The sequence below is a fragment of the Sphaerodactylus townsendi genome, linkage group LG05, assembly GCF_021028975.2.
Source record: "Sphaerodactylus townsendi isolate TG3544 linkage group LG05, MPM_Stown_v2.3, whole genome shotgun sequence".
Lineage (NCBI taxonomy): Eukaryota > Metazoa > Chordata > Lepidosauria > Squamata > Sphaerodactylidae > Sphaerodactylus > Sphaerodactylus townsendi.
In genome coordinates, this window is record NC_059429.1 from 100,704,949 (window position 1) to 100,731,735 (window position 26,787).

The following is a 26,787-nucleotide window of genomic DNA, read 5'->3' on the forward strand; positions in this document are numbered from 1 at the left end:
GTCTCCCATCCAAGTGGTCTCCCTGCTTAGCTTACAAGATCTGGTGAGGTCGACCTAGTCCACATTCTGGCCTCTGGATGACTTAATTCCCCTCTTTGTGGACTGATCACAGAGCTGGCTTGCTGAAGATGATTAATTTGGCCTCTGTCTGCCTGAAATGGAATTAATTGCACAGTTGAACCTATCATATCCAAGGCTCAGGGACACTTTGCATTTGTGGACTAGGATCTGCTTTGAAGTCACTTGCCCTTAGGCGCAACACAGATGCCAGAAAATATTGTTTTATTATCACAGTATAAAACAATAGCATTTTCAAAAATTAAGACATATCCAAGCCTCACAAAAACTGATAAAACAAACTTTTGGACAACAAAAAGAAGAAGCAGGTTTGTAATTTAGGGGTGCTGCTAGATCCTGGCCCACTCTTGGCGCCCAGTTATACTATGTGGCTGATAATCTACCAGTGCTTTTTCTTCAAAAAACATAGCCTGGCCACAGTAATGTGCACTCTGATCACCTCCAGGATAGTTTACTGTGATATTTCAAAGGCATGGGTCTGTCTTTGTAAGCTGTTCAGAAACTTCAGTTGGTCCAGAATTTAGCAACTGGGTTATTGTCAGGGGCTGGATGCAGAGATCGGATCATCGTGGCTACCCATCTGTTTCTTGGCACAATTCAAACTGCTGGTTCTTGCCTATGAGGGTCTAAATGGCTTAGGGCCAGGGTACTTTGAAGGACCTCTCCCTCCCAAACTGTTCACCCTGTCCCCTGAGATCCTCTTCTCAACCCCTGCTCTCTGTGCTATGGCCTGCAGAGGTGACATTGGTAGCAACCAGAAACAGGGTCTGAATCCCCCACTCTACCATGATCTTGGGTCAGTCACACACTCTCAGCCTAGCTTACCTCACAGGGTTGTTGTAAGGATAACATGGAGAAAAGAAGAACAATGTTGTGGCCCATGTTGGATCCCTACTGGAGAGAAAAGCAGGACAAATATACATATATAGTTTAATAAATGCATATTAAATAATACGTGTATTATAAAAACAAAAGAAGGCATCACAGATGGTCCTTTTTCAAAGTGCCAGTGAGTGGACAGATCACGCTGAGAAGAGAAATTCAGCAGTAGTGAATTCTGTAAGAACTCTCTATTCCCATTCTACCTCCCAGCATTCCCATCAGAAAGGAAAGGAACCCACCTATCCTCTATCAGAGCAGATGACAGGTGAAAAAGTGCTGAGCAATTTCCTGTCACCAGATTCAGATGTTGTGCCCAGAACCTTTGATTTGGTTGGGTTCCCTGACACAGTGGCTGGTTTGGTCTTGCAGCTGGAATCCAAGGGTGGGAAAGGCCTGACGGATCGAGCCCTCCCTGACTGGAAAGCAGCTCTGAAGCGGGAGCGGGAAGAGCACCAGCACCTCCTGGCTGAGTCCTACAGTGCTGTCATGGACCTGACCAAACAGCTGCAAATCAGTGAGAAGAACTGGGACCAGGAGAAGCTGGAGCTCTTGGGCCACTTCAAGATTGAGCAACAAGCAGCAGAACAGGAAGTGAGGGAGCTGCAGAACAAACTGAACCAGGTAGGGGCTGAGTTGGTGTTCTTAAATAATCTCTTTTTCTCTAAGTGCAGCTCTCTGTACTCAGACAAGTATGAATATACCCTATATAAGTTCCAGAACTGATGCATGTTCCTTGCTATGAATGTAGATACATAGGGGAACCTGAGTTCCAGAATCTGTAACCATGTCTTATATGGATGTTAGTACGTGTATATATATGAGGAAATCACTGCTTCCCCAAGTAAAGCAAACAAGGCAAACTATAGTAGACCTCCCTTGCATATAAATTGCTCCAGATAAATCCTGTGAAGCAAGGCATGCATGCAACAGAGGGCGGTGACCTCCCCAGCTCTGGACAAGTCACTGGTTCATACAGCCTGAGGGAAATTCCTTTTTGACTCCAAATATGGTGAAAACTTGACTGAGTCTTCCCAAGATAAATCATAGTGAGCTGTGTATCCTTGCTATGTAATGATCTTGATTCATTTTTCCCTGTGTAAAGAGTCTCCACTGCAAACATCATAGAGGTATGGTGAGACTCTCCTTGAAAGGCAGTGGCGTAGTGCCTAAGAGCAGGTGCACTCTGATCTGGAGGAACCGGGTTTGATTTCCAGCTCTGCCGCTTGAGTTGTAGAGGCTTATCTGGGGAATTCAGATTAGCCTGTACACTCCCACACACGCCAGCTAGGTGACCTTGGGCTAGTCACAGCTTTTCAGAGCTCTCTCAGCCCCACCCACCTCACAGGGTGTTTGTTGTGAAGGGGGAAGGGCAAGGAGACTGTAAGCCTTTGAGTCTCCTGCAGGAGAGAAAGGGGGGATATAAATCCAAACTCTTCTTCTTCTTCTTCTTTGTAGTGAAAACATGTTCTTTGAGTTTTCCCACTATTGTCAATGGCCATAACCAAATAGATCTACCTCCTCATGACCTACTGAACTCTTGTCTTTGCCAGCAGTTAATGCTTCATAGACACAACCTCAGCATGACCCACACCAAGCTAGATATTTGCCTCTAACCATCAGTATTGTATTAGGAGATTGATTTCCTTTTAGAACAGTAAGCACGCCAGTGATGTGTGAGGTCCTGCAAAGGGACACATTTGTTATTCTGCTAATGTTGTCATGCCAGTGCCTGCATGTTGTTAGGATTTGTTATATGCCCACTGGAAACTGAAACAAATAAATTACCATCCAAGGCAATGACATGCTGAGGACAGTAGGATTTTTATGTACAAGCCAAACTTTCAGATTACTTTGTATGCATCCTCTGTCAGCTGCAGAAAGGAGCTGACCGATGGGCTTTGAAAAATTCAGAGATGGAAAACCATGGCGCTAGCTGGAAAGAGGTAAGAGGAATGGCTTATTCTCTATTACAAGATCTGGGAGAGGATAAACTTGGGCGTTTGCCACTGAACCTGTGAAATAAAATCATATCTCAGAAGAGTTAGAGGGAAATGTAGAATTGCACTGGAAACAAATCCTAGAGATGGTCAGTACCTTTTGGGCTATCTGATACAGCCTGTGTGGGACACAGAAATATTAATAAATAAATGCATTTTCTATGACAGGGACTCTGTGGTTTAACAGCTGTGGTATAGACAAAAATCCTGGAAAAAGCTGTGCCCACTGAATTTCTGTCTGCAATGTAATTGCTTAAGACTTTCTATCAGGAAGGCCTGTAAAGAGGTCAAAGAGCTAGCCAGTAGAGCAGTAACAACCACATTCTGATGTCAGCAGAAACTCAAACATCAGACAGGTGTCTTCACCTTGTTCATGATCACCATCAATCAAATCCCAATCACTGGGCAACCCACTTGCTGAACGCATCCTGATCAGTGGACAGCACGCTTGCTGAACCCAGTGCACACCTTCCCCCAATCCAGTTCTGGGGGAACCAGAAGCAGCAAGTCAGTGGGAGCCAACTGGGTACTGGCCCTAAGTGGATCTTCCTTTATTGCCAAAGGGCGCTGGCCATCCATCAGCCCCCACCAGGGCATGCAACAATGAGGCCAATCCCATCTTTAAGGTCTTTAGAAGAGGCCCCAGTAATGGGGAGGCAGGCACGCCGACTCCAACCCCCCAAAAGTATCAGTCCCCATGCACAAACCACCAAGTTGTGATGGGATAGAGGAATAATAATTCAAATGCCTGTAACAATTTTTTAAAACTCAACTCAACCATGCACTAGATGGAGGGAAGGTGGGGAATGCCATCAAGCACTGGGAGAGGAGACAGAAGTGCTGCCTTCCCCGGCCATATATGACCCTGCATTCTCTGGCTCCACCCCCAGTCCACCTTATTGTCCCACACCAGATACCTTTCTCCGGCCTTGCCCTCTGGGCACCATGCAACTCACGGAGATGGCTCTTAATTTCCCCACTCCCAGGGCAGCAATGGTGTCATGGGGCAAGTCCCATGCCTCGCTTTGCTGCCCAAGGAATGGAGGGTGGCTACTGGTCTGCAAAATAAATAACCTAACCTTTTTGTGGCTAAACCTCCACCAAAAGAATACTGTAGCACAGGGCCTTCTAGTGAATTTTTGGTAGTGATGAAAACAGCAAGGTCTGTCTGAGTGAGCTATTTTTGGAGAATGGGGTGCTTTATGTACTCTGGACCTAAACCAGTTGAAGGTCGAAACTGGCATTTTGAATAGGATCCAGAAACAACTGGAAGCTAGTGAAAACTGAAGCAAAGTTATCCCCTGTGTGTGCAGCTGCAATCACAGTTGCCAAGAACTTTTCCAAGACCGCCCTATGTACAGTAGTCCAGTCTGGAAGGTACTAAGGTATCTGTAACTATTGCCAAGTCTAAACTGAGACCTGAGTGTACAAAAAATGGAACAAACCACAAATGATGATAAAACTCTCTTAACATTCTTTCAGACACTCAATGAGAAGATAACTGACAAAGAAACTGTTTCTGAAACAGACATCAAAGGAAGTAATCTAAAAAGGTGAGAGGCATGAAGTGCTTTTTGCATAGCTCCAGGGGTTGGGTTATTTCTCTCAGTTCTTCAGCATCTGGAAATAGGTAGCATTCTTCTCTCCTCACGCCCCTATCTGATAATTAGGAAGAAAAGCATGCCCATCACTAGGAAGCAACACCACTGGTTTCCTTTGAGCACTCTAGAAATTGCAATTGGCCTTACAGGACACCGTGACAGGTTTAGCCTAGCTTTTCAGCTGGCTGGATAACACAAAATGACAGATTTTTCCCATGCAGGCCAAGTTGCTGGGGCTATGTCATTTGCCTTCTGTGAGTGTAAATGTTCACTGTGTGACTCTCTTGCTGACTTCCACTAGACTAGTGTCTTCCTCTTCTGAGTGTCTCTTAGACAAATGATGCTGGGAAAACCAATGTTTTTAATCTACTTTCTCAGTGAAAATGCAAAACATGTCTAATAATGCTTGTTGTCTTGTTTAATTTTTCCATTGGCTTCCATTGTGGTCTCTGAAGCTGTTTATTTGGGGAAAAATTAAAAGGCATGGGGTTATCCCAGCTGCTCTTTAGCAAAAGTCTATCACATAACCTTTGTGTATTGAAAGCTGAAATGGAGGTGGGAATGGTTGAACTTCAAGCAAAAATTTGTTAGTAAATCCAGGATAGTTACTATCCTCTGGTTTTATAAACAAAATCATACTCTCCATGATAAGAGTAACCGGGGGAAGGTGGTGGTGGTAACATTGCACATAGCCTTCTATTGTGAGCATGAACCTCCTTATCCATGGTGTGTGGAAGTCTAGCAGCTTTTCTGAGGAAAAGGAGACAGGAGAGTCCCCTTTTGATTGTAAGGGATTATGGGACCTACTTGTAGGAATGGAGGAGCAAGTGAAGAGGGAAATTGAATGAGATGAGCAGAAAAGCTGGTTGCATCTAGTCCATTGTCCTTAACCACAACGATGGCAAGTGTCCTTTTTCACTGTTCCCAGCATTATTTTTCCTACTTATATTTTTGGCCATTATGGAATAAAACAAAAGGCAGAAGACAAGAGTCTTTAATATCTGAATAGTTAATGCAGATATAGTAGCAGATGTTCCAGGTCCATGCCACAGTCTGGCCTATGGTTAGCTTGAGCTTTGCAGAAGTCATGGCTTCTACTATCTTTCAGCTTTTCCCTCATGCATGTAAGGCAGTCAGAAAAAGAATGACAAAATTGGCCCTTACAGAGAAACATGGAAGCAGGAAAGTGGGTATACAGCCTAGCAGTGGAAATGGGCCTTCTGTTTAGAGAGATATGAGTCAGAAGCCAGAAATAATCCACTTTTCAAAACTGTTATGAAGATTTGCTGTACTCATTCCTTTCTTGTCTCCTCCAGGACAAAGTCAGTTTCCTCAATGTCTGAATTTGAAAGTTTGCTCGACTGTTCACCTTACCTTTCTGGCAAGACCAGCCCTGTGGTCACAGATAATACCAACATCAAAAAAGGGTCTTCACCTGCTCAGATGGTGACTGACACATTAAATGACACTGTAGGGGTCGCCCCCAAGAACTGTGCTTATGTGAATAGTGAGCAACCCACATCTGAGAACCAGGCCACAGAGGACCTGGCCGCCTCATCATGTGACTGCACCAAGGCCGACATCTTGTCCGTGCAGGATCAGTCCCAGAAACAAATACAGAGGAGCCACACAGCCCCAGACAAGACTGGGATCCGTATTTACTATAGCCCCCCAGTGGTGAGGAGGTTGGAAACGCCTCTGGTGCACAACAGAGAGAGGAAAATCATGGTTGAGCCTGGCTTCTTATTCACAATGGCTAAACCCAAGGAGGAGTCAGACAACTCAGAAAACATGTACAGCAGATGGCTGTGCAACTTCTCCAAGCAACATCGTGAGCTGCTTGATGGTGGTACTGTTAGCAAGAAAACTGTGGCTCCTGTCCCCAGATTTCCATCCTCCCTGCATGACCTGGAGATCTCTGGAAACATGAGTGATGACATGAAGGAGATCACCAATTGTGTCCGTCAAGCTATCCGTTCCAGCTCTCTGGAGAGAAAGGTGAAGAGCACTTCCAGCCAGACAGTGGGACTGACCAGCGTCGGCACTCAGACCATCCAGACTGTCAGCATTGGTCTACAAACAGACATGCCCAGAGGCAGCATCCACAGCAGCAAAAGCTGGTCCCCTCGAAGCTCTTCACTCATGTCTATGCGCAGCAAGCAGATTTCCTCATCTCTGGACAAAGTCCATTCCAGGATTGAACGGCCCTGTTGCTCCCCCAAGTATGGCTCCCCCAAACTCCAGAGAAGATCATCTTCTAAGCTGGACAACTCTAAGGATCGAAGCCTGTGGAACCTCCACCAGAGTAAGCAAAATGGGTCCGCTTGGGCTCGGTCCACGACCACCAGAGATAGTCCAGTCCTCAGCAATATTAACGATGGCCTGTCCAGCTTGTTCAATGTTGTGGAGCATTCTGGGAGTACCGAATCCATCTGGAAGCCAGGGTGCCAGGAAAGCAAAGCCAAGCCAGAGGCACCCAAATACGGAATAGTGCAGGAGTTCTTCCGGAATGTGTGTGGCAGAACTCAGAGCCCCACTTTCGTTCCTGAGAAGAAGGATCCCACAGGAGTAGAAAGCAGCAGCAAGAAGCCAGATCACCCATCTTTAGCTGTGCCCCAGCAGTCTGAAACCACCCCCAAGACCCTTGACAAAAAACCCTTAAAGCAAGGTTGCATTGAGGAACCAAAGCTGTCCACCTTGAGCCAAGGAGGCAAGGACAGAGCCTTAAGGGAGCCAGACATCATCTCTGCTACTATTGCCAATGAGGTAATGTTTTGTGTTCCCAGAAATGATGTACTAGCTGAGATCTGACCAGCCCTGAAGGTCCATCTGTGGGCTAAAGCGTAGGATAGGATAGGATGCCTTCCATCTGCTAACAACTTGAGGGGCCAAAGACGTCAAGAACATCCAGTGTTTTGGGATGTGATTACAACTTAGACTCTAAATCCACATCGTCGTTATCTGGCTGGTCCAGGGCGGGGGAGAGGGTCCTCTCAGTATTGGGCAAGGGACCTGATAAATTGTACACATTTTTTGGCAGTCACTCACTTGAAGCTGTGTAACAAGGAAGCTGCAGGCAGATTGCACAAATGGCTTGAATATGTTGTAAATCAAAAGGGCACTGACAGCAGTCATATGATATAGCGCTTAGAGTGTCAGTGTGGGATCTGGAAGACCCAGGTTTGAATCCCAACCCTGCCATGAAAACTTGCTAGGTAACCTTGGACTAGCCACACATTTTTGAACCGAATGTATCTCACTGGGTTCTTTGGAGGATTAAACGGAGAAGAGAATAATGGTGAAAACTGCTTTTGGTCCCCACCGGGGAGAATGGTGGGGTATAAATAAAGCAGGTAAATATAAAACAGACTGGATCTTAAACCTTAATTTGGAAGTCATGCTTACTATGCCCCAGTACCAGTGGTGGTGGGGGTGACTGTAGAAAGTGCTGTCATCACAGCTAACTTATGGACCCCAAGAGAGCTTTTTTGACAAGAGACAAACATAGGTGGTTGGCCATTGCCTTCCTCTGCAAAGCAACCATAAAAGTGGTTGTTGTTATTTTTTAGCATTTACTCCATACAGGTTCAAAGTGAATCCCCTCAGTGTAACATTCCTGTGAGGTAGGCCTCAATAGTTGCTCCATATTGCCATGGGGTGGGTGAGGTTTGAAGGCTTGTCTCAAGGACACCTAGGGATGGAGGTGGGTTTTGCATGGGGAACTGATTCCCACCCAACACCAGATCTCTGTTAGTGTCTTTCCTCTGCAAACCATCCCTTTTCACTGTGCCACTTTTCCCTTCTCTTTGCAGGATGTTGCCTGTGACTGCAGCTCCCAGTCGCTGACCTCTTGTTTTGCTCGGCCCTCGCGCTCAGCTGTCCGCCACTCTCCTTCCAAGTGCAAGTTGCACCCCAGTGACAGCAGCCGGGCGGAGGAGAGGGCAGGGCCGCTGAGTGAGTGAAAGGGGCTGTGCTGGCTGCTGTGCTGATGGAAGAGCAACTCCTCCCTGAACCTGCCGGTCCCTTTGGCAACTCGAGGACCAGCCACAGCAGAGATCCTGAGGGGCTCCACCCTTAGATGCTCAGAGCAGTAACGCACAGCTCCTGTCTGTCCTTAGCAGGGGTTCTTGTGAACACAGAAGCTGTGCTATAGAGCCAGGGGACAGAGTGGGAGTTTTGCTGGGATGGGGTGGTTTTGTGTTCCTGGAAAACCTTCAGCCACACTCTACAGGAGAGGGGCATTGCTGGAGTTTAATGAAACACTCTGTGCCGTTTCTATGGCACACAGTGGGCATATGTGGTATTGAGTGTGGCAGCTTTCTCCCGTGGTCACCAGTTTGAGGAGATTCATTCCCTTTCCCATGAAACAGGCATCAGTGAGAGGGGCCAAGAGTATTTTGGAAAGCATCAAAGAAGCTGCCTTGGTCTAAAGGAAGGGGAAACAGTTCTTTACAAACAGTGCAGAACTGGTTTTGAGGGCTCTTCTCTTTTAGAAGTTTCCTGAGAACAGCTGTATGATAAAAGAATCCCCACAGAATGAGGCTCTTGTGTTATATAGAGGAAAATGTGGGATGGGGAGGGTTTATTTTGATATCTTAGCTAAGGGGGAGTGGGGGGAAGCCACAGTAACATCACTGCTCTTGGGTGTTGGATTGTGCACAAGTAGGCTGGAAATGTGCCGGTTCTTCTATGGCCATGTTTGCATGGATAGTTTTTCTCGAGTTTGCTGAGCCAGTAGTGTCTGCACGGTGCCATCCATTCAGCCTGCACTGCAATTGGGTAGGGGTGATATCAGCTTCCATGTCTGTTCTTGATAAAGTGAGGATGCAGCATTGCACTATCATGTTTTTATCTGGTCGGCAAGTAACAACAATGCAGAGATGGCTTCTGTTGCCTTCCTACCTATCGCTGTGCATCAGACACCCTGTGGTTACTGAAGTGCGTCAGTAGAGCCAGTCTGTCCTCTTTAGACAGATGATTTCTATAGATCAAAACATCTCCTTTATATGATCCACCTCTGCTTCCCTGGTTGGCTGGTCTGGGTGTGGTCGAGTCCAGAGAGGTCACAAAAAGGGGTATGTAAAGTATTTCTGTGTCTCTAAAACCAACCTCATTTCCACCTTGCCTTCACCAAGGGAAGATGTCACTGTTCCCAAAGAAAATCATACACCTCTTTTTAAAAATAATGTTTGAGAAGCTTTGTGATCAAGCTGGCCTCAAAGAATTATTAACTTTAAGGGAGAAATGGCAAGGACAGACCCAACAGTGTGAAAATTCACTTGGTTGGGAACAGAGAATAGAGAAGGTGCCACATTTCCAGACATGAAGAGGTGCCAAACATTCCAAATTCCTGGGAACTTCACATCTCATAGCAGGTTTTTTTTTCTGTGCCACCTTCTCAAATTTGTTATGGAAAGCAGTCAATTTACATGCTGTTTGATGCTAATTAGTTCATGTGAATTAACCTTCACCCAGGCCAAAGAAATGGAAATCTATGTTTCCTTGATCAGTGTGTGGCATCACCTGTTCTCATGGGCAATTCTCACAGCTGCAACAGACTCGCAGTTCCTCCTTGTTTTGCTGATGAATTATTGGTGGGAGTTTTGCTGACCCCACTAACGGATTTGTTATTTGGGATCTTTTAATGTTTCACCTGCTAGAACACTGTGCGTGTACAGGATTATGATCTGAAAAGGTAGGGCAGTGTCCGTGTCCTAGAGGTGTCATCTAGTGAGATATCATAGGCCAGGGTGCCCAACTTATGGCACTCCAAATGTGCGTGGACTGCAATTCCCATCAACTCCTGCCAGCATGGCCAATTGGCCATCCTGCCAGGGGCTGATGGGAATTGTAGTCCATGAACATCTGGAGTGCCATAGGTTGGCCACCCCTGTCATAGGCTACCGTGTTGGTATCTATCCACCTATGCAGTTCCTCTGGTGGAATGATATTTTGTTTTGCGGAAAAGGAGAAATGTGATTTTCACCCTTCCCCTTCCACTGCAAACCCTCACTTTGCCCCTGTGCCACTACTGAGGGTCTGCTGATGCCCAGAAACAAAATTTCAAAGGGGATTAATAGGCTGCAATGGAGCTGGAACATGAGAAACTTCCACACCAGGAAGTTTTCAGCTGATTGGATGCGTGCCACTGTTTACAGTTCTGCCACCATACAAAGAGCAAGGTGGACTAAGGAATAGCTTCCTTGGAAGAATCTCCCTAAAGAGAAAGAAAGCATGCCCTCCTCCTGAGGCTATACCATTTCAGAATGCAGCCTGGGCATCACAACTTCAAAAGTTTCTCCATGTTAGAAATGCAAACAGAACTCCCTGCATATAGAAGATTAATGTCATGGAGAAGGCAATGCTGCAACACTTCTTCCTGATGCTCTAGCTTTCCACAGGTTAAAAGCTTTTAAGAGAGTACATTTCGAAGTGGGAATGCTGAAGGAGGAGAGCATCCTTTTAGAACATATGTATAGATCACTCCTGGGACAGTATCAAAGCGAAATTTCTTCAGGATACCTGTACTAGAACTTGGCTGATCCATGACAGAAGGGCAAACCATAATGCTGCCATGGAGTGACTGGGGTTCTGCAGCAGATTTCTGGGCACTCTAATCTATAGGGCAGGAAGTGCTGGGCATTGCACAAGACCTTGAGCAAGCAGGACTGCGCCAAGCCTGTTCATGTTTCTGCTTGCACATCGTTAGATCCAAGCCTTTGTGATTAAAATAAAGTCTCTAAATTTTCCACCAAGCTTAGCCAAATTTTGCAGCTGAATGTCTACATCATGCTGAACTCATTTCCTTATTTGCCTAATTTATCTTGCTTCTCCTAATTGTGGAGACAAGCAATTGATCCAAGCCTCTCCCTCTGTTCTGGTAAAGAATACTCCCAATATTTTCTACCCTTAATCTTTGGGTCCTGCCTAGAAATCCTACTCAGACCTACCTACCTCACAGATCTCACTGGAGTTCCCTACCCTTCTGTCTATTCACTATTGAACCTGTATTCCCTGTCTTTGGGTGTAGCTCAATTTCATCACATCTCAGAAGCTAAGCAGGGTCAGTTCTTAGAAGGGAGACCACCAAGGAAGACTCTGTAGAGACAGGCAATGGCACACCACCTCAGCTTCTCACTTGTCTTTAAAAGCCTTTGTTGGGGTTGCCATAAGTTGGCTGTGACTTGACGGCACTTTTCACACGTTTCCTGCCTTCATGGTTGGAAACTAATTTCAAACTATATTTGCAGCCCTGGACATTTTAAAGAGAATTGTTCTGTTTTGTTTCACACCAATTAAAAGTAAACTGAGCTTTGAACAATTATTGCCACTCCAACCATAATAATAAAACCGAAGGAGTGGAGTTGCTTGTGTGGTATAATTCCATTGTTCTTTTTCCCCTGAGGACTTTCTGGTATCAGTTAAAGCAAAGGTGGGTGGCTTAATGTTACCTGGTGCACTGGCATGCCCCCCAGCTGCTTTTCTCCCTGACAGATCAAAGATTTTGGCCCCTTGTCTTTTTCAGGGAGAAAAGCCACCACGGAAGAAGTGATTGTGAACAAAAAAAGGGGGAGGGAGTCTCTCCTTACCCCTTGCATTCACCTACTCACATTGGCTTTACCTGATCAAAGAAAACCCTCAGGGAGAATTAAGCTGTAGTTCTGCTCTGGGAAACTGTATGAGGAGGTGCCTGCCCTGTCTTGTGCCCAGAGCATAGTTTCGGTTATGTATCAAGAACTATGATGTATATCTGTATGAGAGAGAGGCTTGGATCCACTGAAGCATTTCTGTGGGTGGAAGGATTCACTCCTGCCTGCTAACTTGAGTTGGAAAGAGGAGAAAGTTGGGCTCTGTGAGCAAAATCTCTCTGGTGGATCCAAATTGGAGTCTGCATGAGAATCCTTCTCCCCCACTGGGGATGTTTCTGGTGCTGGACTTGCAAGCAAGACATGAGCATTAGTGCAAGTCTGCCTTGGCTTTTCCCCTGTATCTTCTGCACTGACCAGCTGTCATTTCTTTACAAATCAGTATTGACAAAGAATGAAAAATCACTGTCTCGTTGATTTTTAATTCCTGACCAAAGCCATTCATGCTGTTGTGGTTGAGGGATGGATGGTTCCTCTGGGACTCCCATGGATACATCTGTGTGTGTTCTAGTGTTTGCCCTTCGGATGGGTTTTTCCCCCTCATTGATTGACAGGCACTTACTGCAGCCTTCCTTTTTCTGGAGCTGAAGTGCATGTCCATTTTCAGCCTATTTGTGGTGAAATGCCCATGTGGCCAATTCTAACAGGGATGACTTATCCTTTGCATACTTAGTTCCTGTGAATTCAGTCACACTTAGTCCAAAGTAATTGTGCACAGGATTGCAAGGTAAAGAAGACAAAACAGGCATGGAGAATTTTGGTAGATTTGTGCATCATGGCTTTTGGATCCAGATTGTCACTGACTCAGTTTACAAACACAATGTACGAAACAAGGACAGGAGGTGTCCCAATCCTGGCCATTGCAACTCTACATGGTAAAAAGTGGATTCACAGAACTCTCCCTGTATCTAATGGCTAGACATATAGAACATTTTACAGAACAATCTGGGATGGTCCCTAAAGCTAATCAATCTAGTGAGTTTATTTGCTGTATCTTTAGAATGCACTATCCCCCCCCTCCCCTTTCTCTTCATATGTTGATTCATTAACAGGCTACATTGAGCACAGACGAAGGGGTAGAGAAACCAACACAGTTTTCAATCCATTTGCTGTTACAAAGGAATCACTTTGAGTAATGATGTTCTCTAACTGTAAGAACAGAGAGAGGATGCGCCAGATAATTAGTTGAAATAAAAATACCTCTTGTGTAGTGGAACTGCAGGTGTGCAGCAGCTGTTGGGATTGTCCTTGTGTTGCAACCTGTGGATAAGTTCCTGGCTTGTAGCAGGCAACTGAGTCCATTCTAGAGGGAAAGCAACTGGCCCAATTAATAACTAGTAACATTTTTTTAGACTGGGGAGACTTCAACTCTACAAGCAACATTACTTAATGCCTTTAGCGTAAAACCAGCATTTCTTGGCGTAGATGCCAGTAGTTATTCAGATACACGTGTAATGAAGAAGCTTGGCAGAGGGAAGGGAAAGGCAACCAGGCACCTGTTAATGGCTCTAGGATTCTCTTAAGAGTTCATTCCTGTGTTACTTCAATTGCACTTAATTGCAGAAGCAGAAATGCCTCCTGCATCCCCTGTCAGGTGTTACTTTAACTGCTGGGAATCGGGAGCTTGTGGCATGTTTTGCTCCTTCAAGTGAGCATGCTTAAAATAATATAGGAAACCATTCTCCATACGTACTGCAAGTCAAAATGGCAATAATACACAGAGGGTGTGTAAGGATAGGGCTAAAAGTGTTGGGAATGAAGTCTGCTGTAGAGTGCAGCAAGCCTCATGCCCTGAAATAGATCCTCAATGTGGGACTCAAGAGTATTGGGTCTCCGCCTTCAGGTCTGTGAACTCCCAAGCTAAACCTACTAAGCACAGCCTTAGCATTACAGCTCAGTACACTGTTGACCCCAAGCCTATGCGACTGAGCTGTTTTCTTTGGCAGAGCAGTGAGATCCATGCAAATATCACATCTGTGGCCTTGTTCTCAGTCTGCATCCCACTGTGTGAGTTCTTCAGTTACTGCTAGCAGGCAAGAGACTGGCAGCAAAGGGGTTGAGCTCTCGCCACCAAGCGCCTTACTGTGCTGGGAAAACAGACCTATTGTCTGCCTGTCTGTTGCTGTCTTTCCACTTATAGAGGCAGGCCTGTTCTCATACATAGAAGAGCATAATGCAAAGTAGGCACCAGCAGCTGACCACCTCCCCAGCTCAAGGCTAGACTGGCTTTTCTGGGGCAGCCCCTTTCTACTCTTTGCATGAATTTGTATAAAGGGGGTGGGTAGGATATGAGGTTAATTGTGCTTGCTAATTCCTGATGTAAATACTTCCTTTTTAGGATGTTTTTTAGCATTTTCATTGGAGGCTTTTTTTAAAAGAAAAGAATCTTCTACTTTTTTGGATTGTGATTTTTTGGGTCAATTTTTTTTACCAATGTCTTTTAATTATTTATATATTCTTAAATTTTGACTTACTCTGTAAATAGCTGTGCTGGTTTTTTTGTTTTTAAGTATGGAATTTATAGATTCTGGGACATTTTGTCATTAGCAAATTGCAACCTTGTTATCTCCTGCAAGATGTCCTCCAGTGTCTGCCTGTGGCATCCCTTTGCCACTAGTGCACCACTTACCAGTATGTCTCAAACACCACAGTTGGGATTTACTTTGACAACACAGCCTGAGGCATAGACGACTTCATTCTTTATTGTCTCTCTGCTCTGAATCTTGGAAGAATAGAGTTTTGGCAAAAACTGGCCTCTGTTCACAAGCATCCCCAGAGGATAGGCCATTCTAAAAATGGTTTGATCAATTTTAAACATGAACTAATTCAATTGCTTAAACTTCCCGCCAGCACAACTGGCTTAGGCAATTGTGTCCTATTTCCCCTTGTCTCTGAGGAAGGTTGTGTGTCCCCTAATTGTACTTGGCCTGGGACTTCCACTCCTTTCCTTATTGGCATGCCCAAAAGATCTGACATACAATTCGATAAGTAATTCAGTTCAGGCTGAATGTCTGTCTATCACCTCTTTCTCCTCCTGATGTCTCCTTATGTCAACACAGTGACTCTGTGTCAAGTGTGAAACCAGCCCAATTCTTCAAGATTGTGGAAGCCACAGCAGCGTTCCATGTTGAATGAGAGGGAACTTCGGGAAGCTGCAGTTTTCAGTACTCGTGGAGGGCGCTTACCCCTTTCTCCTTTTGTCATCTTGTTTGCAGGTCTTTTAATATTTACACATACACATCTGGGATAATGTGAGGGGAAACAGCTGGGATGATTTGAGGCAGAAAAACAACCAAGGAACAGCATAAAACATCCTGTCGCCTGCTGCTCCTCCACTTAAAATTGCAGATTTCCCAGGTTGCTTTTTATTCATTTCTTAAGAATAAGAAAAAATATGGGAACTTTATTACAGGTATTGGCTTGTAACATCTAGTTTGACCCTGACACTGGCTTTCTTATAGCAAGGGAGAAGTAAGAGGACATTTCAGCTGACAAAGGCTTGCAGTGGTCACCTCTCACTTCTCAGAAGACTGGTCTACCTTCTTCAGGCAGTAAAATCTTTTCTTTTTTCATACAGTGAGCTCATTTGTATGAAACAATTCCCATGTGAAAATGAAAAACTCATGAGGAGTGTTGTGGGTTTTCCGGGTTGTATGTTCCAGTAGCATTTTCTCCTGTTGTTTCGCCTGCACCTGCGGCTGGTATCTTCAGATATGTAATGAGGAATGGTAGTTTTCAAGTATTCTTTGTGATGCAGTGAATTGTCATTTTCTTTCTCATGAGAACTTTTATTATAGTTTCTCATGTTTGAACTGATGCACTGAATTCAGTATGTGGCACCTCTAAAAATAACAGTCGGGGACTATGCATTTTTTTCCACAGACTTGAAAATAGGGTGATAAAGCCATGGAATGAACAAATGTATCATTTTTTCAGTCCCTTTATGGTCTCCAGTCAAATCAACTTTGGAGATTTTTGAAGCACTTGAAAAATTTGTTTGGAACAATACTGCAGTGAATTTTTAAAAATTGCTCATGCATATTGCAAGTCTTTATCATACTTTTTCAGATCTCTGAAAGATCTTGCTTGAACCCGCATTCTGTATTTCTTGTGTTTTCCAAACAGCCCCATGTGTTTCTTTGTTGCTTCACATCAAAAGTAGCTTATTCTGCTTTTAATAAATTGATTTTCAGAGTCTTTTAATGCAATCCAGCTGTGAGGGGAACTAGAGAAATAGACCCCATGAATTTGAGGAGAACTTCTCTTTCAACCTTCACATTTTAGATCTCTGCTTTAGGCAGTGATGGTGAGGTCAGAGCTGCAAGAAAGATAAAACTTCAAATGGATTCTGAAGTAACTCCAGTCTGAGCCCCTAACAGGTGACCATAGTCCCCCAAGGAGAGCTTTATCTCTTCGAGATGATTTGGTAATTGTTAGAATTATCCTGTGAAGTAGTAAATAAAGTGTCCCATGTCTCCCACCTGTTTTCCTATCATTATTTTCCCATGCTTCTGCGGGCCCCTGTCTTTTAACTTTCTACTGTTGCTTCCCTTTTTCCTCTGGTTCTTTAATCCTCATTTGTCTCTGACCATTCCATCTCCCTTTCTCCCTTAATGTTTTCTGTTCCTCCTCCCCATGAACATCCTACTATCTTTTCACCAGTTCTTGTTGCTGAATCTCTATATGGACAGGAATGGTCTAAAGCTGATTCATCACATGAGCTTTCATTACTTGATGATCTTGGTGTCAACTTGGGGCTTGCAAGTAGGTATATCTGTTTGTTTTGCTCTTGCAGTTTGCATGGTTCTGTCCTGTGGAAGACATCACAGGTTGAATACCAGTGATAGAATTGTTGTATCACCTGAAAGTGCAGACAGCAATGAACAGAGTTCTGGTTGTGCAACAGAGCTTTCCTGCCCCTTTTCCCCTGCCTTTACACCTCATCTGCAGCTATTCCTGCTGGCAGGATGAACCTTGGAAGATGGAAACCTGAGATTCCCTCCCCTGTTCATGCAAAAGTGCCTTTCACTCACTCAAAAGGAGCTCTTTACTGGAGTCAGTTCATGCTTTCAGCAGTATTTCATCACGTGTTGCATATGCCTATGTGAACTAGGCTGTCATCCATCTTTTTAAAACCGTGGCTGCACTTTTTCCGGCTGTAGTTAGCTGGTTGGTTGCCAGCTGACTGGTTTATACCATTCCAGGAGAAAATTCAGCAGTATGAACTGGTTTCCAGCTTTGTGTTATTTTGATTCTTTTGGGCTTTCTTGTTACTGTGTTCTACTTCTGCAAAATTCCCCCATAATTCTCTGACACTTGTGCCCTCTCTCTCCATGCAGATTGCCTGCAGCATGCGAAGGCTGTAGCATTTTAAAGTTTATAGAACAACCTCCCCCCTCCCTGTCCCATCAACAGCATATATGTTCACACACTGTTATTTCAAGAGGTCTGTATAAAATTAGTTATCTTTCCATCATTCATTTTCTAGCAAAGCTGTGGTACACAGGTTACATTTCCCCAGCATTTAGTCTACTGCAAAGTTGTATATGAAGTATAATTTTGCCTCTTTGTTATGTATATGATGATTGAATTTTCCAATTATTACTTATAATTTCCCATTTATTACTTTGCCATATCAACAGTTTTCATTGATTTTACACCTCTGATATTCTTCCCATCTATCATCCCTTGAACCTGGATTGACTCTCTCCCCCATTACCACCTTCTAGTCATCAGTAGGCTCTTGTCTTCTCAGTGCTTTCCCCCATGTTACTTTTGAAATTGCTCCATCCATCTTCCAGCTCTTGTTCTCCACCCTGGATCATTCCCTCCATACCTACTTTTTATCTCTTTCACCTGTCATTTCCTAACCTGTTCCTATGCCTCTTGGTTAGTTCTGTACTATGTATTCACAATATTGTGTCTTGCTGTTCCTTCTGCTTGGGTCCTGAGCATTTCCTTTTGCACGTTTGCCACTCCACACCTCCATCTATGTATTTCTGGTTCCTGTGAGTAATTCCACATTAGGTCTGTCACTTTAATACCAACTTGTTTACTTGGAAGCTTGTCATAATCATTCTATTTCCCCTTTTTTGGTCTATCCCACTTCTTAATAGCATTAGATCACTGGTTCTCAACCTGGGGGTCGAACGACCCTTTCACAGGAGTCGCCTAAGACTCTCTGCATCAGTGTTCTTTATCTGTAAAATGGATAAATGTTAGGGTTGGGGGTCACCACAACATGAGGAAATGTATTAAAGGGTCACGGGATTAGGAAGGTTGAGAACCACTGCTTTAGATGCTCAGACAGAACATTCTTTGTCTCCTTCAACCATTCCTTGGTTCCTGCCATAGACATAATAACCTGTCTCCCGTGTTTTATTTATTGAAGAGATTTCTACTCTGCTTTTCTACTTTAAGAGCACTCAAAACAACTAACAAGCCAATGGGCTGGATTCAGCAACTCCCTTCTGCTAGGTAAGGGGGCTTGCTCCAGTGGGAGGAAGGTTCCATGCTTTGCAGAAAGGAGTGGTTGGGTCCAACCCAATAAAAACAAAAAATATTAAAACCAGCCACAAAACTTTGTATTTCATATGTCATTAAGAGCGTAGGTTAAAAAAAAAGGAATCTGGAATCTAAATGATGCTAGCATGCGCATCAGGCATATCTGAGTTAGGAGGAAGTTCTGCAATCACCACCACCACCACCACCACAGAAAAGGCCCTCTCTAGTAGTTACACGTAGTAGTAGCTGCAGATGTGAAGGTAGCCTGAGAAAAGTCTCCAGTGAAGATGGGTAATTGCCAGGCAGGTCCCATGTGCTCCTTCGGTGCATCTGATCCCTGCTTGTTTTCTCACTTCCCATCCCAAAACTTTTGCTTTTCTGTCTCCCTGTTCTGATCTTTGTCTGCTTTTGCCAATTGCACAGTATCCTGCTCCTCATTTCATTTTTTGCCCTGAGTACTGTTGTCCTTGTCTCACTGCCTTTCTCTATCGGTTGGCTCTCCTGTCTGCTAACTCCTGGCTGATGGTGCAGTCCTAAGCAAGGTTTCACTCTTTTTAGTTCTTTGCTATCAGATAGCTTGACAAAGTACATCTCCAGCCTTATCATGTATCATATTGTTTTCATCTGGCCTCACTTCTAAGTCATTCTTCAGCAGATGGTTCCCACATTATTCTGTCTGTTTTACTGTTTATAGTTCTGCACATCTCTAGCTTTTTCTGTGGCCTGACTAAGTCTCAATGTGCTTCTTCCACAGTTTCCTATCCTTCTTCAGCGCTCACAATTCCTGCCTCTTCTTGTTTCCCTCTGTGCTTTGCCATCTTGAGGTCTTCCCTAACTGTCAAAGTTCCACATGGTTCTCTCAGTCTTTTTAAAGCCTTGTTCACAAGTATACTGCTGAGGCCCCCTTTTTCTTATTCCTCCATCATTTTGTTATTGCTGCTTCAGTTGTGACACTGGTTCCAGCTGCTTCCACAGTTTGCTGAAAACATACAAAGAGGCTGTCACCTTTTGTGATTTGCTCTTCTTCCTGTATGAGATCTCACACAATGCTGATATGTGGTTGCATCTCTGAATGTAACCTTAGGTGTACTGGGATACATCCTCTCCATTCATTTCAGATTGTCTTCCAATAGTGATTGCGCTTTCTCCCCTCCAGTTTGTGCTTCTCTGTCTACTGTTCTTCACTGCTTGATTCCAGATCATAAGAACACTACGCTGTTTATATCGGGTGCGCTGTGCTGTACAATCTGTGCAAAGGGAGAGGCATTCTCAGATCATCTTCCTCACACAGAATGCAGTGTTATTCTTGGCATTCCTCTACAAGTTATTATGTGTAGGAGGCAGGCATCCTTTTCTCTTTAGAAAGCCACATGCCCAAAATAGTGCTGTCAATTAGGGTTGATTCTCTTTTTATTTGGTCTGCTGGAGATGCATGCTTGAGTCCACTGTGCATGCATGCCCCAGCAAATGTGAAGAGTGTGCATATGCAAAACAAAATTGTGACTCAATTCTTTCTTAGTTGTTTTTCAGAATATTTTTTTTTAATTGTTTTACTACTTTTGTAATAAAGTTATGGAAACCATGGGGTTGTTTGTGGCACAAGAACAGACCCTTTGTCAGTTCACAATTAGGACTCCATAGGGACTACTGTTCTCCTTTGAGGAAAGACATTGCCTAGTGCCTTGCTAGTTTCTTCCCAAATTGGCTCAGATTTTCTTGCTGGAACGTGGGCATAAGAGCCCAAGTTCTGGGTGCCACTTATATTCCAGCTCTTCTTTCAATGGGAAAACACCCACCACCATCTTCACTGTTGTATTCCTGAAATTCATCCTGCTGCATTCCCGAGACATGAACTGTTCCACGTGGAGTTGCACATTCTCCATCTGGCAGCCTTGTTCCCAGTCAATGCCTTTCTTCGCTAAGAGGACTGTAAATATTTATTTTGGGTTTGGCCATGTCTTGTTAGTGTTATAATAAAGGGTTTTTATTTTATTGTATTTTATTTTTTCAAGTGTTTAGGTTAAAATGTTCAGTCTGGTCAAATTTCCCTGGGGTAACTACCTATATTAAAAAGCAAGTGGAACTAATCACAGTGCCCCCAGGCTGGGTTGTTGTTTTTTTACTCCACTTTCTCAAACTCTTGTATATTGTCCTGGGGCTTTTTACACAGAATTGTTGTAGAAAACAAGAATCTAAAAGTCTGTTAAGAGAGCCATTACAAATAATCTCTATTAAAAATCTGCCTCTGTGTCGTCATTGTTAAGCTCCCACTGATCTGATGTTTTAAACAACAGATCCAACGAGTTAATTCTTGTACTACACTGGAGAATTTCAGTTCTTCAAGAAATGTTCTGGAATTATGAATTTGTATATCACTTATGACAAACCACCTCTGAACTTCTTGCCTTAAAAACCCCACTGGGTCATCATATAGCAAACATGACTTGCTGTCCAAAAAGAAAAAAACCACTTGTATTAGAAAACAAGATGTGCCATGTTTCTCCGAAAATAAGACATCCCCTGAGAATAAGACGTAGTAGAGATTTTGCTGAAGTGCTAAATATAAAACATCCCCCAAAAGTAAGACGTAGCAAAGTTTTTGTTTGGAAGCACCAGAGCATGCAGCTGTGGAGTGGAAAAATAAGACATCCCCTGAAAATAAGACATAGCACATCTTTGGGAGCAAAAATATAAGACACTGTCTTATTTTTGGAGAAACACGGTATATGTAGAACACATGGAATATCATCAGTGTTCTAATTCCTGTTGGGAGTGAATCAATAGCCATTCATTTTTAGTGTGTGGCTCATCTGTATGTCCCAAAATGTCTAAGTGATATCATACCACTCAATTACATTGGTATTACTAGTTATGTACCCATTTATTTACCATGGAATCTGTAATGTGCTTCTGAATAACCAGCTGATTCCTGTAAATAGATCACCATGTGCTTCAGCATAACATATAGCAACTAACATAGCCATAGTGTAGTTTTGATTTGTGTTGCTGTACTGCAACATGTGAGAGACCAAATTGGCTGGGTTTCTTCATTCTGTTGCACTGCACAAAGGTATTTGAAGCTCACAATTTGAGTGTCAAGGCTATTGTCACTCTCCATCCTCCCTTTTCGTTATAGAATCATAGAGTTGGAAGAGACCCCAAGGGCCATCAAGTCCAACCCCCTACAATGCAGGAACACACAATCGAAAGTACTATGTGCAGATATGTTGCACTACTATTCAAATTCAATCAGTGAGAAGACATGAAAAGTTGCACAATTGTTGTGGTTCTTTCTTTTTTTACTATTCTACTTTGTACACTTATATACATTCAGCTGTAGCTGTCTCCATGAAAAGACATAACAAAACAGTTTGGGTCAAACACTCCAAGGAGATTGTTTTCTCTTCTACGTCTAATGGTGGTCCATAAGAATATTCCCATTTTAAAAGTTCCACCACTATACCACATCTTTACAACAGAGGAAGGTTCTTCGTGACTGCTCTGTGGTCATTGGACTCTAGTAACAGCAAACCCAAACTACTTCCAAGGGTGGTATAAGGATTTATCATTTATATGAACCTTTGCTGTGTTTCTTAAAAGATTCAGAATGGAATGTCTTTTTTAAAACAGAAGAAATGGACACTTGTACAGAGCTTTTCATGGGTGTGAAGATGACAGATTGAAAAACACTGATTTGTATCCCTAGGGAAAGCCCCTTCATTCCAGAATACCTCAACAGTTTACAAATTGGTGAGTCTAACCTTGAAACAAAGTTACAGAGAGGAAATGGCAAGATAAAGTGTATATTTAGCACTGATTCAAATGCATTAAACCAACATCAGTCAAAACAGAAGGAAGGGCCTTTCCCCACTTTTGTCCTTCCCCTCTATGCCGTGCGCTGCTCTCAGCGCGCAGCATCCCAGGCGCGCGCCCGGCCGTCCCCACGACCCCGCGCAGAGCCATCAAAAGGCGCCGTTGAGAAGAGCGCCTGGGATGCTGCGCGCTGAGGGGCGCGACAGCAGCAGCTTCGGGGCGGCTGTGCTGTCGCCGCCCCTCTCAGTGGAGAGTGCCGAGGGACCCCGCGCTACTCTCCTCGAGTAGCGCGGGGCTTAAGGGAAGTGAGGAAAGGCCCGAACTCTACCTACATTTTTATTTTGTATTGTTGAAGGCTTTCACAGCCGGATTCAACTGGTTCTGGTGGGTTTTCCGGACTGTGTGGCTGTGGTCTGGTAGATCTTGTTCCTAACGTTTTGCCTGCATCTGTGGCTGACATCTTCAGAGGTGTATCACAGAGGGAAGTCTGTTACACACTGGGCCACTCCCCACTTACCTCGTCTGAGTGCAATCCCACAGCGACCCCTCGTAGAAAAGCCTCCGTGGCTTTTGACAACGGAGACATTTGTTCCCCACTCATTTTCCATTCAGGAAATAGTGTGGGGTTCCACATCAAGAGTCAAAGAGGCAATCGAGCGTTCTGATTGGCTGGCACACGTGTGCATCATTTACACGTGGGAGTTGCAGCCAGCTGAAGGCGGGGCTCCATTTTGATTGGCTGACCCGAAAAGTTCGTTTGGATAAGCTGAACGCATTGTTTTAAGACGTCTGCACATGCTGACGTCACTACCTGTTGCAAATTGCTTGGGCAGAAAAATGAAAGTAAATATCGGTTTCGGTTTACACCGCCGACAACCCTGTGCTCAGCAGCACTTTGCCAAGCTGCAAAACAGTGGAGCTCGAGCAAAAAAGAGCAATGTTGGCACGTCTTGTTGTGCACACGTCTCAATTTCCAAGCACTTTCTGATGGGAATACCCTCCCTAAACAAAATGATGGTTCCTGTTTCCTGATTGGCCGGAAGCTGCGCGTCAGAGCAAATCAGCCACGCGTAAACAGCCGAGGTTCCCCACCCCCCTGCGGCACCTGCGGGGTTTTTGAAAATGTTGCTCTTTTCAGAGGAGCCAATTTGCCGCGCGACAAGGAGGTGGGAGAGCGGCAAATTAAGGGCAGCTGCGCAGTGGGCGCTGGTGACGTGGGGAACGTCCATCCTCCTCGTGTCTTTTAAAGAGGTGACCCCGCGGCTTATGGTGAGTGGGGAGTGGCCCACTGTGTCCAGTGAGAAGGGAATGTTATAGTGGGGTATATATTGTCCACGTCCCAGGGTGGGGAACCAATCAGTAAGTGTTTGGGTGGAACTTGCCATGCAAAGGTGTGGTTGATAGTATTGTATTGCAGGTGGGGTTCCTCCCAAGTTCACAAGTATCTGTCTTTCCCCAACTGTCTCAGTGCTGTCAGCTGTCTACCACATAACCTACACAGTGCAGGAAAAGTAAGGATGAGACAAAACAAGAGACTCAAGATGATGAACCACAGCAATGGAAGGGATAGCAAAGGCACCCTCATTCATGAATGGCTGAAAAGTGGGTTACAGCCAAATGTTTGAACTGTCCTTGCTTTCCAGACTGTGTAGAATGGTTGTTCCTACACAGAACAGGACTAGATGCTGGGACTGTGCTTGCAGAAAACCTCCTGTGCACTTCTGTCATTCCCTAGATCCAGCCATGCTGGGTTACAACAGAATAACGCACCATCATCCTACTAGTGGCAGAAAGCTTCCCGTGAACTGCTTGCCTCGTGTGTGATGAAGTTATGTCTGATACAGAGTGCGAACTCAGAGCCAATCAGTGCACTGTTTAAGGGAGAAGCATCACTGAGCCTGGATCTGCTGGAGGGGCTAGCTGCAGGAGACCACTGTCTAGAAGGGTGCTTGGAGTACTTGGGCCATCTAGCTAGCCCTGCATCCCTGTTATGTGCTGCTATTGAGTCATCTCTTGTTCTTGCTCTGCACTCAGGTTCCTGATCCTCTGGCTGTCTTGCCCTTTGCTCCACTTTGGATGATTTCTCCTCCACTGCCACTTACTCTCCAGAGCCTGTGCAGCTCTGTCGCAGCCCCATATTTGTTTTCATTGTGCTGAACTCAAAACAATCACTATCGTCTCCATGGAAACAGATTTAGTGGCTTCTATGGAAACAGGAGTAGAGGAGAAACGGAAAGGAGGGGGAGAGCTGGAATCCCTGCAGAGCAGTAGCTTTTACTACTCCTTTGCTCCTTCCCACTTTGTATGCAGCAGTCTGAATGAACCAATGAGTGTTTGTGGGGGGGGGGTGCTGCTTCCCCTCATGCTACTAACTGCCTGCACGCCCCATGTGTGTGGCAAGGTTAAAGCCTTCCAACCCCTCCCCTTCTACTGGCACCCCTATTATGTGTTTTGCTCTGATATGAGACTTTCTCACAGTAGTTTCTCTGAATCCTGACCTCTGGTGTCTGTCACACTGTCTGCCTCACCCTTTGATACGCTTCAGGGAATAGGAGATATTCTTTATAACACTTATTGAGGTACCCCCTTTTTGGGTGCATTCAGGACACAGGGCAACTCTCCGTCCAAAATCTGTCATGCTAGACTGGATCTGTCTTTTCGGATTTTCAGTGCCAGTTGAAGAGATGTGTACTTTACAGCAACCATGGACCCGCCACAGAGGCCAACAGAGCAGCTCCCTGTGGTTCCAATGTGGCTGCCTCAGCTACACAGTCTCTCTGTTTTCCAATTTGTCCATTCCTTTGATTCATGATTAGAAATTCTAATCTAGTGTAGTGCTGATGCACAGGAATCTAGTGCATATTAGCAAGATAGTCAGCAACTATAGATCACTTCTACATGGCTTCTCTTCAATTTCTGTATGTGCAGTATCTAAACAGGATCAGACTCACAGACTATATACAGAAAAAGCTTCAGCCTTCTCCACACACCATTCCCCCCCCCCCATCTGAAACAGTTTCAGGGAGTGAGAGACAGTATTGTGCAGTGGTTAAGAGTGGTGGACTTTAATCTGGAGAATCAGGTTTGATTCCCCACTCCTGTACATGAAGCTTGCTGAATGACCGTGGACTAGTCATTGTTCTCTCTGAACTCTCTTGCCCAACATACAAGGTATCTACTGTGAGGGAGATGGAAAGGTGATTGTAAGCCACTTTGAGGCTCCTTAAGGTAGAGAAAAGCAGGGCATAAAAACCAGCTTTTCTTCTATTTAGGGAAAGCCACGTGTTCCTTAGAATGTGTCTGGGTTTCCCAGCAGGCCCAACAGAGCTACCCTGCAAATGAGTTCTCTGTAATGTGTGAAGAGGCTCTCAAATACTGTGTGACACTGCAGAGTGTACCAGAATACACTACTCGGCTTATACACGCACAAGCATCACTGCCGGAACACAGACCAACTGCTGTAATCCATCACCCCCATTTAGATCTCCATACATGCTGACTCTGTATATCTAAACTAAGTGCATTCAAAACTGCCCCATCAAACTGGTCTGAACAATGGCTACCCACTCCTTTGGATTTTAGGTTCATAGTGGCTGGAGTTTTTGTTTTAAACACTCTGGCTCATTCCGTACATGCAGAATAATGCACTTTCAAACTGCTTTCAGTGCTCTTTGAAGCTGTGCGGAATGGCAAAATCCACTTGCAAACAGTTGTGAAAGTGGTTTGAAAATGCATTATTTTGCGTGTGCGGAAGGGGCCTCTGTCTTTGAGTGCTGTGTAAAAGCACTCAACTCTGTGCACGACTCAGCCTCTAGAAAACATGGCACTAGGAATATGACCTTGACCTAAATTTCAGGGAGCTAAATACAAGAAAATTATATAGTTAAAAGGGAGAATCCTGAAGCTTGAAAGCCCTGACTTGCATGTCCCAGGCTAGCCCAACATTATCAGTTTTCAGAAGCTAAGTAGGGTCATCCCTGCTCAGTATTTGGATGGGAGACCACCAAAGAAGTATAGGGATGCTACATAGAGGCAGGCAATGGCAAGCCACCTTTGTTCAGTTCGTGCCTTGAAAACCGTTTGGGGTAGCCATAACTTGGCCACAACTTGGTGGCAGTTTACAAACACACAGGGTTAGCAAACTGGCACAAGGAACGTGCCAAGCAATTGGCCAAACATGACAGAAGATTCAAGCTTTGGGGCTCTATGGTAGCGCTCACGGCTGCCTAATTAGTGGCACTTGCTGCTGATCTGAATGGTTAGAAC

General features: G+C 44.6%; 1 protein-coding gene across 3 annotated transcripts in view; it reads left to right on the forward strand.

The window, feature by feature from the left end:
• Positions 1-20,946, forward strand: part of SOGA1 (suppressor of glucose, autophagy associated 1) — a 110,968-nt gene extending 90,022 nt beyond the window's left edge. For all 3 annotated transcript variants that reach the window (XM_048496035.1, XM_048496036.1, XM_048496037.1), the window contains exons 11-15: positions 1,330-1,581; positions 2,832-2,903; positions 4,440-4,510; positions 5,875-7,324; positions 8,371-20,946. In XM_048496035.1, the coding sequence (XP_048351992.1) occupies positions 1,330-1,581; positions 2,832-2,903; positions 4,440-4,510; positions 5,875-7,324; positions 8,371-8,520 (1,995 nt within the window). In that variant the 3' untranslated portion in view covers positions 8,521-20,946. The remainder of the gene's footprint in view (positions 1-1,329; positions 1,582-2,831; positions 2,904-4,439; positions 4,511-5,874; positions 7,325-8,370) is intronic.
• Positions 20,947-26,787: the final 5,841 nt, after the last annotated feature.